Here is a 17604-nt window from a genome sequence, read left to right as displayed (position 1 = left end):
TAACCCCTTTCTAATGTTCAGCTGCTGTAGCACATATCAGCAAAACATCTGGCAAACTTTAACCTGGCTTATGACTAACATTTTCATTTTTGGGGAAGGCGGTCTGCTATAAATGCCCTTTTTCCTGTCTTCACAAATTCCACCTGATTTGTGTGTCTCCCTCTTCTGTGTGTCTTTTGTGTTATTTTAATGTTTTCACTAGCTATTGTTCTGTTCTTTGACGTTACTGTCTGTATTAATTTCTTGATCCTCCACATACCAAAAAGATTGGGGCAAAGACCTGCCTTCCCTGCCACATGTAAGGCATAAAATCCTCAATCTCACCAGTATGGGTACCAACATTATAGGTACATCTGAAAATAAATGGATTGATGCAACTTCAGGAGAAAAAGTTTCAAATGCTTCCACCATATCCACAATAAGAGATTACTCCAGCAGCCTTCAGAGTTCTGTGAGTATGTTTTTGAAGTTTCATGTGAGTTGGGGGGAGGAAGAAAAAATGCAATGTCTTGATAGTGGGAGGATGGAGAAAAGAACTTGTTCCTAACAAGTACTTACACAAGTACAAGCATAGGACCCTGCATCTGAAATATGGAGATGTAGCTATGTGTATATTAAGGTAAAAAAGATATTTTAAAGACTTGCTACTGTCTATTTATGAGAGAACACTGGTAAATGATAAATATTAAAACATGTGCAGACTGTCTTTTGACTAAAACTATATATAGTGTTTATTCTTCAGTGATTTTGACCCTGAATTATTAGCCTAATTGGAAGTTGCAGCCCCAAAGAACAGGCGTGTATGTGCTTTCAAATTACTTGTAAATAAAAACCTGCCTGCCAAGGAGCTGAAGTAGGAAGATCTTGGCTTCTGGAATTTTTTTCAGAGCTAATGTTTTTCATTTCCGCAGCAGTTCACAGCTGGTTATTGATTCCCTCAAATACACACAGTACCATTATTATAAATTACACTGAGGAAGTTTTAGATTGTTTTGTATCTTTGCATAAAATGTTATGAAGTGTTTCATGACATAAAGTTTCTGTCAGGAAAGAGGCGTAGCTGGATAAATTTCCATGAACCTAATGAGCCTAAGGCATTTATTTATTTATTTGTTTGTTTGTTTGTTTATTTATTTATTTATTTCAGGATACAGAAACAAAATTGATAAATGGAATGCAAGGAGATCTTGGCTCTAATGAACAAAAAGGTAAGCCACTGCTGCTTTTTATCTGCTGATTGTGTGGTTTGCAACAAGCACAGGCACTAAAGCTGGAATGGCTGGAAGCGTTATACAGTGGGTGAAGTGAGACCTTAATGAACCAAAAGCCAGACAGATATCATAGAGATCTTGTTGCATCCAGACTGGGTGTAGTTTGCTTCCACAGTTTGCAAGGCAGTTTAAGAACTGACAGCAAAGGTGCAACAAAGCCCCTGTCTCTGCATTAGTGGTTGTAAATTTAATGTGTGGTAAGGGTGAAAGAAGGAGGCACGTGATTTATTGTAATTGCTGTTGCATTGTGTGGAGACTGAGTTATTGTGAGTATTGACTTATTTCACTGCCCAGGAAGAGTGTAGAGTACTCAGTTTTTTCCTATTTTTGCCTATCTCCTTCAGTTGTGAGGTTTTGGGGTTAATGGGTATTTTCACTATCATTACTTTACTTTTATTCCTGGAGAGCAACATTGATGATTCTGATATGAATAATAATTGCATATGATGCTATGAGCAGTTATAGCCTTACTTGACAGCAGTGAGAGAAACCAGGTATGTATACTTCCTAATGGATTAATAATCCTTAAATAATCCTTCATATTCCATTTTAGCTTGAATACGCATGGCAATTCATAGAAGAATTTCCCCAAGATATCACTTATAACTCTGGAGATGTTTTCTGGTGGCCTTGAATGGTCATTAGGCTCGTCATTCCACTTTTGCATCCCAGTCAAAGATGCTTAAATTAGACAGGGAGAACCTGGGTCCAAGTTTGACACTTCTGCGTTGGACATTGTTACTGATAAAATTAAATCCTAATTAGTATATGATGTAACCTCCTAAGGTTTTGCTTTGTGTTTCAGGGGCTTTTTGTTTTTCTGAGGTGATGTTGTAGTGTATGGGAAATCTAACAGAAGTTTCTTATCCAGTGGTTATAGTCAGAAAAAGAAAAGGCACCTCATTGACTTGTTTGTATTTTTTGTATTTTTCAAATAGCATCTGAACCTATATCTTTGAAAAACTTAAAAAGACGGTCACAATTTTTTGAACAAGGTAAATCAAAGAGCTAACATTTCATGTACTTTCATGAAATTGTTCCTGCTGCACACTCTCCCTTAACAAGTCTGGTGCTGGGTGCTCTCCCTCTTCAGTGTTGTTTCTGCAGTTACAATGAAGCAACATAATTAATTTCCCTTCTTTCCCCAGGGTCATCAGGTTATTCTTACAATTCATGGGTCTACCTTTGTGGTAATGGGTCTTTGCGTGTTCTCTTATATCTATAGCTGTTTAAATCTCTTCTGTGTCGTTCATACTTTTTTTTTTTTTTTTTTTTCCACTGGGTAGAAGTAAGAAGGGTTGCACTCTCTGTTCAGGTTTGCTACTACCTACAAAACAAGAATAATGATGAATATTCCAGCAGGGGTTAAGAGAAGATCTCAGAGCTGTTGATGAAGTATTTAACTCTGGATTTGAGTTACAGCTCTCTGCTTTTGTGTAAATTGGTGTAAAAATATATCTGCTGGCTTTCCACCATGTGGTGGTGTCACAAGATCCCAAGAAGACCAATATAAATTTTGAATTTAATATGCTAGCATGTTTTAAAAAGGCAATAAACGAGACACTCAATTTTGGTTTTGTAGGTTGCTTTTCAGCATTTTGCATGTCACAGCTCACATACTTCCACTAATGTTGTATGTCTTATGCTGTCTACAGGCTATTGCCTTGCTGTTTTGCTGTAGCCTGAAAGAGTGAAATTCTGGCCCACTGGAAGCTCAGTTGAGTTTTGCCAGTGATTTGAGTAGGGCCAGGATTTTACTTTCAGTGGTGATGGTTTCTGGTTTTTGTCAGAAGCGATATGTGAAGTGCCACAGCATTTATCTGTGTTTGTGGTTCTGTTTGCTTTTAATTGCCTCTGCTGTATCTGCAATATGGTGGTCTTTTGTTATTTGTTGGTGTTGGGGTTTTGTTGTTATTTTGTTTTTATTTTATGGCTGGCAGAAATTTGGTTTATCTTTTGATCATTTTATAACAATATTTGAGGTATTTCACTTGTGCTTGAGAGGGAGGACAAGGCTGTATTTCTAGAGTGAATGTTCAGTAGAGCTTGTTAAACTTTTGACACTTTAGCTTTGCAATTACATGAAATTCCAGCATAAGCTTAGAGGAGTGAGAGAAGAGGGGAGCAAAAATAGGTGCTATGTATGCTTCCCTTTAATATCTCCTGGCACAATGCAGTAGTTTAAACTGATTGCCTGATTTTTTCTGTGGCTGTGATCTGACAGCGAAGAGAAAATTGTGTATATATAGAAAAGATGTTAACCTGTGACTCATTAGAGTCTTTTGTGTCCTAAATTTGACCTTTTTTCCACTTTATATGATTATACTTCAGAATAATGTTGAAATTTTTTTATTTTATGCTTTTTTTTTTTTTTTTACTGAAATTTGGACAGCTAGGTAATACACTGTCAACAAGCAAAAATAAGCAACAGTGCTTAAGAAATGATTACACTTAAATTTGTGTTTCTCCCCATTTTCTCAACTTTTAATAAATTAGCATAATACACATCTCTAATAATTATTTTGTCTCAGGATGATTAAGGCCAAGTGTGATAGCCTCAAATAGCAGAAGTTTTGTGGTGAATGGTGACAAGTTCACTGAATTCAAGTGTGCTTTTGGAAGTAGGAAAGAAGGAAATTTGGAGAGCAGATATACATATATTTGTGGTAGAGAAGTTGCCAGTGGGTGTCAGTTGCTCTTAATTCATGCCAAGGGCAGTAGATGAATAGCCTCTCTACCCTTGTGCAGTGTTCTCGGTATTGGTCATGCTAAGCAGTTGGCTATCACAATAGTAATAGTAATAATAGGAGAGGTATAGTGAAGAACTTTTGTGTTGCTACAGTGGGAGATGTACTGCTAATTCAAGCAATTGCTGATGGCACTTGTAAGCATGCAAAGCTTTGAAACAATTGAGCACATTAGTTGAAAGCACCTAGTAAATTTTGCCCTTGAGAAAGTTCAGCAGGGCAAATGCAAGCATGTCTTACTAAGGAAGAAGAAATTAGTCTGAAGCTCAGACCTGCCACAAGTCTTGCAGTACTTATGTGTGGGTCTAATGATTTCTCTTTTTTGCCTTCCATATCTCCCAGGAGGCCCAGAGCCTGCAATGCCTGATGTAAGTACTATTTGTGAACTACTAGTTGGTTGTATAATCTTCATCTTTTCAAGAAGCTCTCTGCTTTTTATTGCTTTTTATACTGCTTTAAAATTTTGATCAAATCTGAGAGTACTGGCTAAGATTTGTCAAGGCATGGTTGCTTTCTGTCTGAAGAAAAGGCTAATTTATGTCATTGTCACTGTAAATCTCTAGTGTTGGTAATGGCTTCTATTTCTCACTCTAAAAAATATGTTTTAAAATGTAGAGTGTTGATTACCTGGAAAGAGGGTAATATGATTTCATTTCTGTGCTGTATTAGCTCCCAGTCCCATCCATCAGTGCTCCTAGTCGTCGGGTTTGGGATCAAGAGGAAGAGAGAAAGCGACAGGAGAAATGGCAAAAAGAGCAGGACCGTTTGTTGCAGGTATCATTAATCTTCATAATGGTGGGCTATGGTGTGTGTAGCAACAAAGAAAGAAAAGTAGCACATGACTTCTGCAGTTCTTCTTCCTGGTGGCCTGGGGAGACTCTCAGGTGCATTTTCTGGCCTGCACAATAGGAGTTATTCAGGAAAAAGAGGACAATGCTTTAGTGAGCTTCATAAAATCAAACACACAATGTATATGTTCACTACAGCCAGAAGTGCTCAATCTTCTGGGGCTGGTATGTACTTAATGACAGCAGAATTTAAAGGATAAGCAAAGAACTAAGAGGTCTTCACTTTGAATATGAATTGTATATTTTTCTCCTTAAGGAAATTAGCTTCTAGCCCAAGTTTTACCTTCAATTAGTGATACTTCTATTCATATATGAAGAGGAGGCAGCCAGTACCATGGTTAGGTGCCTGCTAGAATCAGCTAATCAGCTGGAATCAAGCTGGTTCCTGGGACCTCTGAGTGACAAAGCTGAACCTGCTAATGCAAAACCACCTTGATAACCCGTAGCTAGAGCTGGAGGGGGTGTTGCAGAGGGCAGGGCATTTATAGACTTAGGATAGCACAAAAATTCTGCAAAGAGCTCAGCTCAATGAAGTGTAAACACATTCAGCCATGTTCAAGAAGACGTGCAAAGTAAATTAAAATTTTTTTGTCTGAAGTCTGATGGCTAGGAGACATATAAGTGAATATCCTTTATTGTGCACAAGCCCTCTTTGGCTGTATTCAGCAGAAAACTGTGATGGCAAAGTACAAGCACAGAATCTCTCTTGCTTTCTGAATGTTTAATCTTTTGTTGTTCCTCGTAGCTTGCAGTCTCTGCAGGGCAGCAGCTGTACCTGCCTAAACTTATCTGTGGGTTTGGATGGTCCATTTGATACCTGAAGAGATTGCTTTAAAGAGTGTAAACATTGTCTCCCCTTTCTTGAGAGCTGACTCAGTCATCTGCCATCATTTCCCTTTGTTTCTCCTTTTTTAGTCCTGAAGTGATAAATTTGACCAGAGTAATAATGATCATTCTCTTCCCCATGATTCTAGTAATGAATTTTCAAATAACAAAAAAGGAAGCAAGGTCAGTCTTTTCCTATTTCCAGTATCTTAGAAGGAATACTTTTGACATGCTTAAGTATTTTGCTTTTTCCAAGATAAAAATGATGACTGAAAAAAACACCAAAACATTTACCATGTACTCTGAGTAAAGCTTTAAGACAGTATATTGATTTCATACCAAATCTAGTCAAAAGATAAATTTCAAGGTCCAGAAATTAGGTTTTGTTTAAGGTAACATTTCAAAAGAATGAGAGTTTTTGCTCACTATTTCACTTAGTGATCTCTTTATATTTACCATATTAATGTGCCTAATCCCAAGTTAATACAACCACTCTGTTTTTCCAGAAATACTTTAGATAGCTGTTTTTTTTGTTCAAATAGTAACTAAACAGGAGGGCAGGGACTATGAGGTTGACTTTTGTGAGATTTAGTGTGTAAAATAAGCCTGGAGTCTCAAAAATCAATTACAGAACTCCTTTGGATTGTATTTGAGCCAGGATTTCATTTGTGGCAGACCTAATGTTCTAGTGGAGCTCAGGGATGTTTTTGTCTGGTCTGTTTGGTCTGTTAAAAAACACATTAAATTCCAATGTACATTTTAATGAAAATAGAAAAATACCATGTTTCTTATTTGCGTGTTTAACTTCAATCCAACCTAACAGGAGAAATATCAACGTGAACAAGAGAAATTGAGGGAGGAATGGCTACGAGCTAAACAAGAAGCAGAAAAAGAGAGCTCCAAGTATTTTGATGAGGTAGGCTGTGAACAAAGCTTTGCTGACTAGTTTCATGAGGGCTTTTTTTCCCTTGTACTAGATGCATGCAAGCAGGCAAATAATTAGTTTTTCTTATGTCATTTATTTTCTCATTCTGGAAAATAAATTGTTGTCCATGACTTGGTAGAAAGAAATTGCAAAAATGGGATGGAAATAGTAGGTGGGATGTATTGAGATATGTTGAATTTGTGTCTCTGCCTTATGAGCTGGTCAGGTAACTAACATGAAAAATATGTTGGCAAAAAGTCACAGCATTTAATAATTATGTTGATCATAAATAGTCACTTTTGCTGTTTATTTACCACCTGATGCTACTTGTTGAAATTCTGCTTCAATACTTGATCAGGAATCATGTTTGTGTCTGGCTTGTTACTGTCAGACAGTTCATCTGATAAATTTACATACCAAATCAACTTTAGATTTCTAGTTATATGTTTTAAAATACTCAATGTATGTAGTTTCTGTAGATGCTGATTTCTGTGGCTATTGTTTATGGGAAGATGAGCAAGTTTTTTTCCTGACTATGAGAACTGTCTGAGGTATCTCATCTTTACTGCTAAGTAAATGCTGCTTCAGGCATCCAAGCTAGATCAGTTGTGTTTACACAGTTTTGAATAAGTAGACCATAATTTAAGACTTAGAACTTTAATAAGAAAGCTTTTTGAGCTGTTAGAGAATTTTGTTGTACAAGAATGTAAACCATTTGGTATTTTTGTCATTAGAGGTTTTGATGGACCCATAAACATTATTTTTCCCCTGCAACTTTTGACCACTGAAAAGCCTTTTCTCATTTTTGAGAGAAGAGTCATAAAGTGATAGGTCTGAGGCTTGACTTTGAAATGGTAAGAGAATGGGAGATTCTTCCACATGAGGATTCATGTGAAATTCATTGGTCTGATATGGATTGCAGTGTGTATCTTTGTATATACAGTCTTAAGTAGGTCTCAGGTTTCCAAGTCAAAACAGTAGGGAGAAATGCTGGGTATCATGGAAGGGTTTGTTTTCCGTGGATAAGTGGGGAAGGGATGGCTTGACAAGTAAGTGATACTTTGGAAAGAAGAATGTTTCACATAGTTGTGGCCATGAGTTAGGAGAATGTGAAACCAAACTGTCTCCTGTGTCTTGCACTGGAAGTGCTGGGGATAATTTTTATACTTTCTTACTTGTAGAATAAATTACCTTTTCTGAGTGAGCAATCTATTAAAAACACAGACCCCTAGCCTAAAAACTTTTTTTTTCCTTTGCTACAGGAGCAGACCGTTCTAACCCTAAATACAACATCCATCACTTCTCAGGCTCCCCCTGTGTCCAGCTGGAGAGCCAGCCCTGAAGCAAATGCTCCTGAGGAGCCAGAACGAGATGGAGAAAACGAGCTGTCCGGGAGCTTGCTGCAGGAGGAGGAAGAGAGGAGGAGGCTTCAGGAGGAGCGGAGGATGCAGGAGGAAGCAGCCAGGCATTTTGAGAGAGAGCAGCAGGAGCGGGAGCTGCAGGAGCTGGAGCGGCAGCGTAAGGAGAGGGAGCAGCAGCACGCAGAGGAGCAGAGGCGGCAGGCAGAGATGGAGGAGCAGAGGCGGCAGGACAGGCACAGGGAGGCCCCCGTGGAGGTGCCTCAGTACCAAAGGTGTGCCCTTGTGCAGGATGTGCTGTCTCTTCCTCTTGCAGACTCAAATCCATTTCTAATAGGGCTGTGTCTGTCCTGAACATACAAGGATGTTCGTGTAAGATTCATGCTGCAGTCAGTAGGTGCAAAATACCATATAATAGCCTTCCTTTCCAAAGGCAGCAGGATCAGGTGTAACACAACTTCAGCTACTACCCTACTTCAGCTTTTTTTTTTTTTAATGGGATGTGTAAATACAGTAATTACAGCCAAATCAAATACAATCTGAAGGACTTAATGAGACACTTTTCCAAAAAACATGTGACTGATTTTTCAGATATCTTTCTCATTTTAATTTAACAATGTTACAATAAAGCTTAATTGAAGTTGAACTACTGGGTTAATTTGTCAATGAGAGATATCATGGTATATAAGTCAACCATTACTGGCTTACATATCATTGCTTTTTAGAAATATCTGCTGCAGATATATTTTTTCTCTTATTACCTTCTTCAGCAGCTTAATTTAAAAAGTAAATAAACAAATAAATATTAGTTCTCAAGTTTGTGTTCTTGCCCAGTAGTTTTCAGACTACTGTTACAGGAGGTTAATCTGTCTGAAACTGATTAAACCAGTAACTTTTCCTTATTTTGTCTGCATTTACCTTACTGCCTTGTGTATGACTTGTGATTTCTCTTGAGTTTTTTCTTGTTTTCTCATGTAAATAATGAGAGATGACTGAAGAGAACACATGGTATCAAACTAAGTTTTAGGAGAAAATAATATGATTTTAAAAAGTGCATATATTTGCAGAGGAGGTTGTAAGACCCAGAGTTACTCCAGTTTAATCTAAATGACTTGCTTGATACGCCTGCTGAGCAAAGCAGAGACACAATGCTACAATGGCTGAACAGGTTCTTCCTGGCAGCAGAACCTGGGTAACTTTTCAATTTTAGCTTGTCCCAGTTGCAAGATAATCAGACTTTGTGCAGTAACCTATTAAGCTGCTGTAATATCTTCGTATCTAAATCCCTGATACATTCTTTAGTCCATTGGGATTTCATTGCTTCTGAGGTTGCTGCCAAAGGATGTATTTTGCTAAACACGTGTGGTTTTGCTTAATAGTAAAGGAGCAAGTTCAGTGAAACTGGCCTTTAAAATATCTGGTGTTAAATATTTGCTGATAAGATGATATCCAGAGATAAGACTTGAAATCTGAAATGTTATACAAACACGTACAAAGGCATTATACTTGCTGCAAAGTGCACTGAGGGAGGGGACAGGCAGCTGAAGAGTGTTGTCTATGGAACTTTGTGAGTTTATAAACTGCACCTGTACACTTTTCTAGGATAAAAATGTAATTTTTAGAGAACTGCTGTGGTTCGACAAAATTTTTCTCTTGGATTTGAAATGGATGAGATAATCATTATTGTGTACTGATGCTTGTAATTTTTGCAGCACCTCAGTCTTTGGGATTCTTTTAACACATCTAAACTTTCTCAGTTTTCTCTGGGGTTACTGTTTGCTGAATTTCTAGAACTTTTTTTTTAATATGTATTTTATCTTTATTTTGATTCTAGACATTACGAGCGCTATGAAGTATCTAAAACAATAGAAGATCGAGCTGGCCATCCTGTCATTGACAGGTAGTAAGAAATTGAATCAATACATAGTTGAAACATCTTTAGCAATAGCCATTCTGGCATGCTCATGTTTGGATTCCTTGTCATTTCACGAAGACATAATGTCAGGCAGTTTTTCTGAGAACTTTTTTTTTCCTGCCTTCTTTTATCAGTTGTATTTCTGTCTGTTAAATTAAAAATCCTTAGAATTTACCTGCTCAGGGGATTTAATTCAAACTGGGTTTTTTTACTATAAGGATCTATTTTGAATATTTCCCTTAGAAACTGTTTATGTCTATGTATGTCTTTTTCTGTAAATGAACATAATGTTTCTCTTTTTTTTTTCCCCAATAGGCATTATGAGCGTTATGAAGTTTCTAAAACCATTGAGGAGCAACCTGGTCAGTCATTTGGTGACAGGTATGTCTGATATTGAATCTCAACACCAACTGTAACATCACCATTTCTTTGTTAGAAACCTTTTAAAATTCTGATAAACTTTGGCCATGCAGCTAAATGTATATGCTGGATTGCTGCTGTCTTTTGCAGTTTTTAAGGCATGTTTTCATATGGAAAAAACAAGCAGCCAAAGTTTTGTGAAATTATACACTATGTTGTAAGCAGCAGTTAGTCAGTGGGACTCTACAGGGAGAAACAAAACTGTGAGGAGGTAAATATGTGGGTGGTACTAAACATACCTGGCTGGAAAATAATTTCAGATATCTTGTGGTTGTGTCATAGTGTGCTCTACAAACTAAGGTGCAGTCATCCCAATTAGGGTTGAGCAATTTGAGAGAGTAAACAAGGAGGGAAGTAAGAAGCAGCAGTATATTTATCAGGGAGATAGTGCATGGTGCTCTTGTAATTTACATAAGGTGTTTTTAAGTTACAATCTCTTGCTTTATAAATCAAGCTTTTGTTTTGCATCACATCTCACAGTAGTTCTGAAAGATGACTTCTGCTGTGTATTTAATCACTTCTCATAGTTGAAGTGAGCATACCTCTCTTTTATAAAGAGGAACTCCAGAAATTCCAAGGTACAATTAATGGATCTGTAACTAACAGAAGATCTAGATCTAACTTCAGAAGGAGCACGTGCTAAATAGTTACATCTTGGATATATGTGTGAGGAGGATACTGCTTTTTTCTTCACTACAGACAGCTGTGGAACTGTTACATCTTCTTAAATAAATAATAAAATGGGACAAACAGTAAGAATTTTAAGAAGCAAGATATGATGCAGTTTATGCTTTATCTCCAGATAAAGGACAAGACTCCTTCAAAAAATGGCTGTGCAGCCAATACTTTACATGTAAACACATTAATTTAGCAGCTTTGAGTTAGGACTAAGCAAAGGATTTCTTTTTAAATTCTTTTTTTGTGGGTTATTTTAAACTAAAAAATTGGCTGTACTACTTGAGACTAATAATACAGCATAGAGGTGTTGTTGACGCTCCTACTCTGTAGTGTCAGAAAACCACTTTTTGCCATTTGTCTTCCTGTATCTAATATTTGTTGAATGTCATTTCTTGGCTAAAACTCATTAAAATATTATGCTGCTAGGTATAATCAGTGAGCAACATTTTTCAAAAAACAATCTGCATAAAGGGTTTGAGGAGGTGTTTTGCTTACACTCTAGTAACAGTACTGAAGTATGATTTAACTTTCTCATGAAACCAAATCAATTGTGAAATTGCTCTGAAAGTTCTCACTGCTTTGTCTGACTGTAGTCTCCACAAAGTTTCCACAGGAAGGGACTTGGTTTTTTGCACGTTTTTGTTGAAACAAGTACAGTGATTGGTTCCTTATACCTGAAGCACTGTAACTTTCAGTACAAAATTTAAACTTTTAATTGGTAATTATCTGTTGGCATCTAAATATTGAGATATTTTTCCCTTGGTATTCTCTTGACCTTCAGTTATTTCTTACATCTTGTTTTAATACAGCATAAGTTGTTGATGGGAGGGATTGTGGAAAAAAAAAAGAGGACTGGTTCTATCATCTGCAATGATAAGAGCTTTGTCTGTAATGAGATCTTGTAATTAAAACAGAGAAATTAATATTTTTATATTTTTTAGGAATAAGTCGAAGTCAACTACAGAACTGAATGAATTCAACAGAATCAGAAATGGTAAGTAATGTATAATTTCCGTTATATTAAAATTTTTTTGGGCAGGTAGGGAGGAGAGTAAAATAAGAGGAAAAAAAGTTGTACATATAGTCTTCCTAAGAAAATTAATTTTTTGAATGCTTTTTGATAGCTGCATTGTAAATTCATACTATGCCCCAATTTAATGAACTTTCAACAGCAAGAGGGAAATCATGCAAAAGATGAGGACAAATATGATTAACTACCCTTTTGAAGACAGTGATTAGAAATGGCTCTTAGATACCTAAATTTTAATGACTGATTTTTGCATGAGATTAAATCAATAATGCAGTTATATATTTGAAGATATATGTAGTTTTGATACATTTACTCTGTCAACAAACAGAAAATTGCACATACCAAGATGATGGATGTATTTAATACAACATTTTGTCTTCTTAATTTCAGTTAGTGTAGTAATAACAGAGCAAGAAGTCAGCTCTCCATATATCACAATGGCTTGTGTCCTAAACTCCAATTCAGTTATATGACTTTGGTTATGTTAGAGAAACTATGGTCAGAGCAAACAAACCAATTTTATAAATATGTCACAGTCAAAAATGCCTGTAAGCTACTTTTGTGTCTAAAACACAACTAAAAAAAGTAATCATAAGTAATCAAAGAAAAGTAGATGTATTAGGGGATATATTGCAGATTTAAACTGTTGCTTTCATACATTTAAGCACTGTCACTGAAATTAAAGAGAAAGTAAACTTCAAAAGTGTGTTATGATAATCTACACCAATAAATCCAAGAGCAAATCTATAGTCAAAGGAGCATTTAAAAGGATTGGCATTTCAATTAATAAATTATTACTGAATAATTTTCTTAATTATTTTTACTATGAAGAATAGGTACTGGTCTATTGTTGTGTTCTGGCATGTCAACACCTATGAAGAAAGATTGCTTATTTGTTTCCCCTTTCAAATTTTCAAAGATCATCTATACCAGAAATTTCATTTAAACTCAGTAGTTAACACATAAGCCAAATAACTGAAAGATTTTCCTCTCCCCTATACAACTATATAAAGCAGTGCATTTAGTGCACTGAAGAAAGAAAGAAATTCTTGTAAACAGAGACAACTAACAGAAGAAGAGTATGAACTCTTTAACAGAAAGGGTGTATCCCATTATTTAACTAAGTATTTTGCACATGGTTCAGTTTGTATTGGAGGAAGAGTCCAAATTATGGCACTAAAAGGTGATACTCTTTTAAAAAGAGGCATGTGTACACACAAATGTCTATGCATACACACTTAGGAAGTGAAAGAAAATACATTTAAATTAAGCATTATGTAAAAGGCTGCATTAATGGAAATACAAACAAAGAAATGTAGTAATGACATGATTTACCCAGCTGTAAAAGGGAACTGGAATAAGTTGTGAAAAGAGTGATGAACAATAGCTCCTGTAATTATAGCCAGAGTGCTGACAGGACGATTTTTGTGCCTTGAGGTGTCTAGCTGATGTTTGCACATGTTATCTGCACAGGTACCCAGAGCAAGTATTCAGAGAGGTCCTGGAACATGAGTGAGTCCCAGAAGAAGTCTCAGAAGGAGCAAAACCTGTCTCCAGCAGAGTTGGAGAGACAGCAAATCCTTCAGGAAATGAGAAAGAAAACATCTCTACACACGGACAGCAGCTGGATCAGGCAGCGCAGTGCCAGTATACATAAGGAGCCCGTTAGTCTGTACAGCAGTAGTATGAGGAGGTGGGAATTGCATTAAAAATTAACTCTGTCTCTCATCAGATGTTTTTCTTTGGTTATTCTGAACTTTAGCTTGCATTATATAGAACATAGAAACAAATTGAGTCTGTGAAATGCCGTAAGGTAGACTGCTTACCACCACAGATAGAGTAAAGTAGCAGTATTATAGCTGGGACTGAATGGGGTTTTTTGCAAGTAAGGAGTGTGGATGTGACCTCTAAATAACTCAGCTGCTTTTTTTCTTGGTTGGTATAGCAGTAAGGAAATCAATAGTATGTCTTGTCATTGACAGAGGTGTTTAAGAATTTCAGCATGGCAACCTGTTTTGGAAATGAATTATTGTGGCTTCGAAGTATGCCTTTTTCAACACAGAAATATGTCATAAAGTTTGGATAGTATATTTTTTGCTTTATTTAATGTATGAATGTTGGATTTGTCACTTAGGAAACAGCCGAGTTATCAGTCAGGAGAGTGTTTGGTTATTGGGCCAACACCTTGTACCTGGATGATGCTATCCAGTCTGGGTGGATTGTTATTTTTGATCTGGTATCCCTTGGAGAAAACATAAACAAAGCTGGTATCTGAGGTCTGCCGCTGTACTGTGGATTTTGATACAGTTCACCCTGATAAGACTGCAGTGAATTGTTTTGGTTTTATTAAGTTGTTAAGTGCCACCTCTTTTGCCTCGCCTGTTTTTTCCCATGTGAACTATGGCTGGACACAAAGGATAATTTGCTACTCGTACATTTTAAATCAGTACATGAAGAATATTGCTCATAGTGATCAAACAAACATATTTATCCTAGAAAAGTCTAAAAATGTGAGGATAACGGTTTTCTCTTAAAAAAATTCACATAAAGCTCTGTTGCTCCATCTGTACTGCCATTTACATTTGAGGTGCTTGTATCTCTGTTACAGAGGGGAGTCTCTGGACAACCTTGATTCTTCAGGAATGAGGTCATGGAGGCACCACTCATGGCTGAACCAGTCTGCATCATCTTCATCTCTGTCTTCTAGTCAAGATTTTAGTCGCCCAGTGTCCACTTCCAACCGAGCTTACATGTGTACTCCTTCCTCCAGCAAAGCACCTCCTGTGGCCACCTCTGCCAGAGCCCCCTCCACAGCCCAGACAGCTCCCCGGGCTCAGTCTCCTCTCTCTGCATCCCAGCCAGGGTCCCAGACACGCAGCAGGTGAGTGGGTGCCCTTTTTCCAGCAAGGTAAAAAATGTTGGACAGCACTAAAAAGCAGACTTTGTGTATTAACTAGTATCTGGAGGGGACAAGTGGGAGTACAGGCTGGTACTACCTCCCTGCTCCTGTCACTCAGAAAATTCCCCAGGTTTGTCATCACTGCTTGACATTGGTTAAAAAAACAAAAGAACTTGAATAATCAATCTGCAGTCTCCGAGCTGTGTGTTCCTTACCAAAATGATTAGCAAAAGCCTGTTCCAGATGGCATTTCTGACATTTATTTTCCTTGGTTTGTTTTAACAAAGATTCCTGAAACCCACGCTTTATGACCCTCATCTTGGTCTCTCCTCCTCACTTCCTGGCATGTGGTCAATATCATCTTGAGAAGCACTCAGGAATGCTCATAACCCATGACCCTGGAGAATTACAGAGTAGGATGTTGATTTTAATCTAGGAGGAGAAAGCAAGAATTGCAACATATTTTGAAACAAAAATGGAATTCAGCTGTGGTAGGGTAGATAACTCTGCTGTTTTATGTACTTGAAACATTTTAAAAATACCTTGGGGTAGTAATCCAGAGAATCATCCCACACACAATTACATTTGTTATATATAACAACAGTGAACACTATTTCACTAGCTCTTACACTCTTTGGGCACTTAGTGATAAATTTGCCCCTTATTATTTTTTTAAAGCTAGTCTTTTGCATTCTTTATTATGTAAGAAAATTACCTTCTTAACCATATTTGCTTAGCTTGTTCTCACTTCCATTTGCTAACACCTTGGTAGATCTATGAAACTGACCTCTGTATGGCTTATGTTCAATAATATTTTATGTCCAGGACTAGCCTTCTTTTATCTAACAAGGTACAGACGGTGGGACTGGAAGGGGTGCTTGCTAAAACTTAGCCTTCTGGATAGTTCCCCACAACTAAGAAGGCAGGAGCACAAAACCTGTGTTCTTACCCTCCAAACTTAACAGTACACTTTTTATTTGTTGAAGGTATTTTATACAATGAAATATGTGCCAAGAATATGTGACAGAATTTCTTAACTCGTTCCTGTGTAAATTTGATCTAAATTATAACACTTCAGTTTTCCGTGGCTTTTAGATCTACTCTAAATAATATTAATTTTCAATTTACTTTCCCCAGGCAGCCTAATAATCCAGTTTTTACCCATGTGTTTTTTATTTTTAATCTCAAAAAGTATTTGATAACTCTTCTTTGTCTTTTAAACATTTTCAAGCTGGTTTTAAGGTTTTTCATTCTATATTTAGGTCAGTCAGTGGGAAGAAAATCTGTTCATACTGTAATAACATTCTGGGCAAAGGAGCAGCCATGATCATTGAGTCTCTTGGTCTTTGTTATCATTTACATTGCTTTAAGGTGAGAGCTGGGAGTCACATCATGAAGGAACAGGAACTAATCAGGAGAACGCATGGCTACTCAGTGTTATGCTCACAGGGGTTCTTACTAATCACCTGCTTTGCCTTCTATTCTTGACAGCGTGGTGTGTGCATATTTCCATGAGGCAGTCCCATTTGCAGGCATATGTCACTCGGCTCTAGAAGTCTTTCTTCAATGCCAGAGCTAACAAGTAGGACTTTGATAAGTAAGATGAGCACATTGCCTGTGAGATCAAAGATTTCCGTCTTCTAATAGGTGGCAAAATATCAAAAATGCTGAACCACTTCTCCCAGAGAAGTAGCTCCTCTAAAAAAAGAAATCTCAGCCTGGACCCTGGCAATTGAATCATTTAAGATGACCCAACCTTTCTAAGCTAACCTTAGAAGACAATGTTCATGTGGTGTTTTCCAAGTAAAGGCATGTTGGAAGAGTTCAATGTGCAGGATAAAACCCAGAGCAAAACCAGAAGGTGCCTTTAGTGCTACTCAACCCTAGCCACAAACTAGGTGTACTAGCTCATGCCCAGCTCTGAGACCTAACCTACTTACATGATTTCCCATCAGCTTGCAGCATTTCCAGAGCTGAAAGAATAAATGTTTGCCTGTAAAAGATAGCGAAGCAGTCCTGTTCCCCTGCCCTCAGACTAGAATGGAATGGAATTAGTCTATGATGGGAATGCTGTTGGACTCTGTATCTTCATTGACTTCAAGAGAAACATTTGTATGTCTAGTTGTCTACTGTGCCCAGCTCAAGTGCATCACCCGGAGTACTACTAGGGACTGACTCCAGGCTCTTCCTGGTCCTGCCTACCTGAGCAGGAGGGACAGGACTAACCCAGTGATCAGTTGCTATTCCCTTTTCTGCAGGACATATTCTGTGTGAGACAATCCACCTGTAGCTCGCAACCTACATAAGAAAATGTCAAGTTTCTGTTTTTCAAATTTCTGAAAATTTATGAGCTGTTGAACAGACTGGCATCCAAAAGATTCATTACTCAGTTAAGCAAGGAAACTATCTGTCCTTTGTAAATTCAGTAAGGGGAGTATTATGTTTTGGATTACATTCCTTCCAGATGTGGTCCATATTCACAGCAAGTACTTGTTTAGGCACCTTAGCTAAATAGTTGAATGCTAGCATGGCAGTGGACAAGCCCCTTATGTGTTTATGCAAAAACAATTAAGCCAGCCCCATCTCTTCAAACCAGAACTTCTTTCGATGATGCAAACTCAGGAAATTGGGAGTGCCTGAGTATTTGCTGCTTCAAGTGCCAAGGGACTGAGGACACCAGCAGCATGT

The 17604-nt window shown here is 37.4% G+C and overlaps 1 protein-coding gene across 23 annotated transcripts in view; it reads left to right on the top strand.

Moving 5' to 3' along the window:
* LMO7 (LIM domain 7) overlaps nucleotides 1-17604 on the top strand; it is a 128816-nt gene that overhangs the window by 107658 nt on the left and 3554 nt on the right. For 9 of the 23 annotated variants that reach the window (XM_079309744.1, XM_079309743.1, XM_079309732.1 and 6 more), the window contains 14 exons: nucleotides 267-451; nucleotides 1148-1208; nucleotides 2210-2266; nucleotides 2420-2461; nucleotides 4361-4386; nucleotides 4688-4792; nucleotides 6515-6607; nucleotides 7879-8249; nucleotides 9809-9874; nucleotides 10205-10270; nucleotides 11929-11981; nucleotides 13491-13710; nucleotides 14626-14898; nucleotides 16179-16287. In XM_079309744.1, the coding sequence (XP_079165870.1) occupies nucleotides 267-451; nucleotides 1148-1208; nucleotides 2210-2266; nucleotides 2420-2461; nucleotides 4361-4386; nucleotides 4688-4792; nucleotides 6515-6607; nucleotides 7879-8249; nucleotides 9809-9874; nucleotides 10205-10270; nucleotides 11929-11981; nucleotides 13491-13710; nucleotides 14626-14898; nucleotides 16179-16287 (1727 nt within the window). The remainder of the gene's footprint in view (nucleotides 1-266; nucleotides 452-1147; nucleotides 1209-2209; nucleotides 2267-2419; nucleotides 2462-4360; nucleotides 4387-4687; nucleotides 4793-6514; nucleotides 6608-7878; nucleotides 8250-9808; nucleotides 9875-10204; nucleotides 10271-11928; nucleotides 11982-13490; nucleotides 13711-14625; nucleotides 14899-16178; nucleotides 16288-17604) is intronic. The other 14 variants (XM_079309746.1, XM_079309750.1, XM_079309747.1 and 11 more) reach the window with 11 other exon arrangements.

Source organism: Erithacus rubecula (genome assembly GCF_903797595.1).
Source record: "Erithacus rubecula genome assembly, chromosome: 1".
Lineage (NCBI taxonomy): Eukaryota > Metazoa > Chordata > Aves > Passeriformes > Muscicapidae > Erithacus > Erithacus rubecula.
The sequence above is the reverse complement of the archived record's forward strand: the minus strand, read 5'-3'. Positions and strand labels throughout refer to the sequence as shown.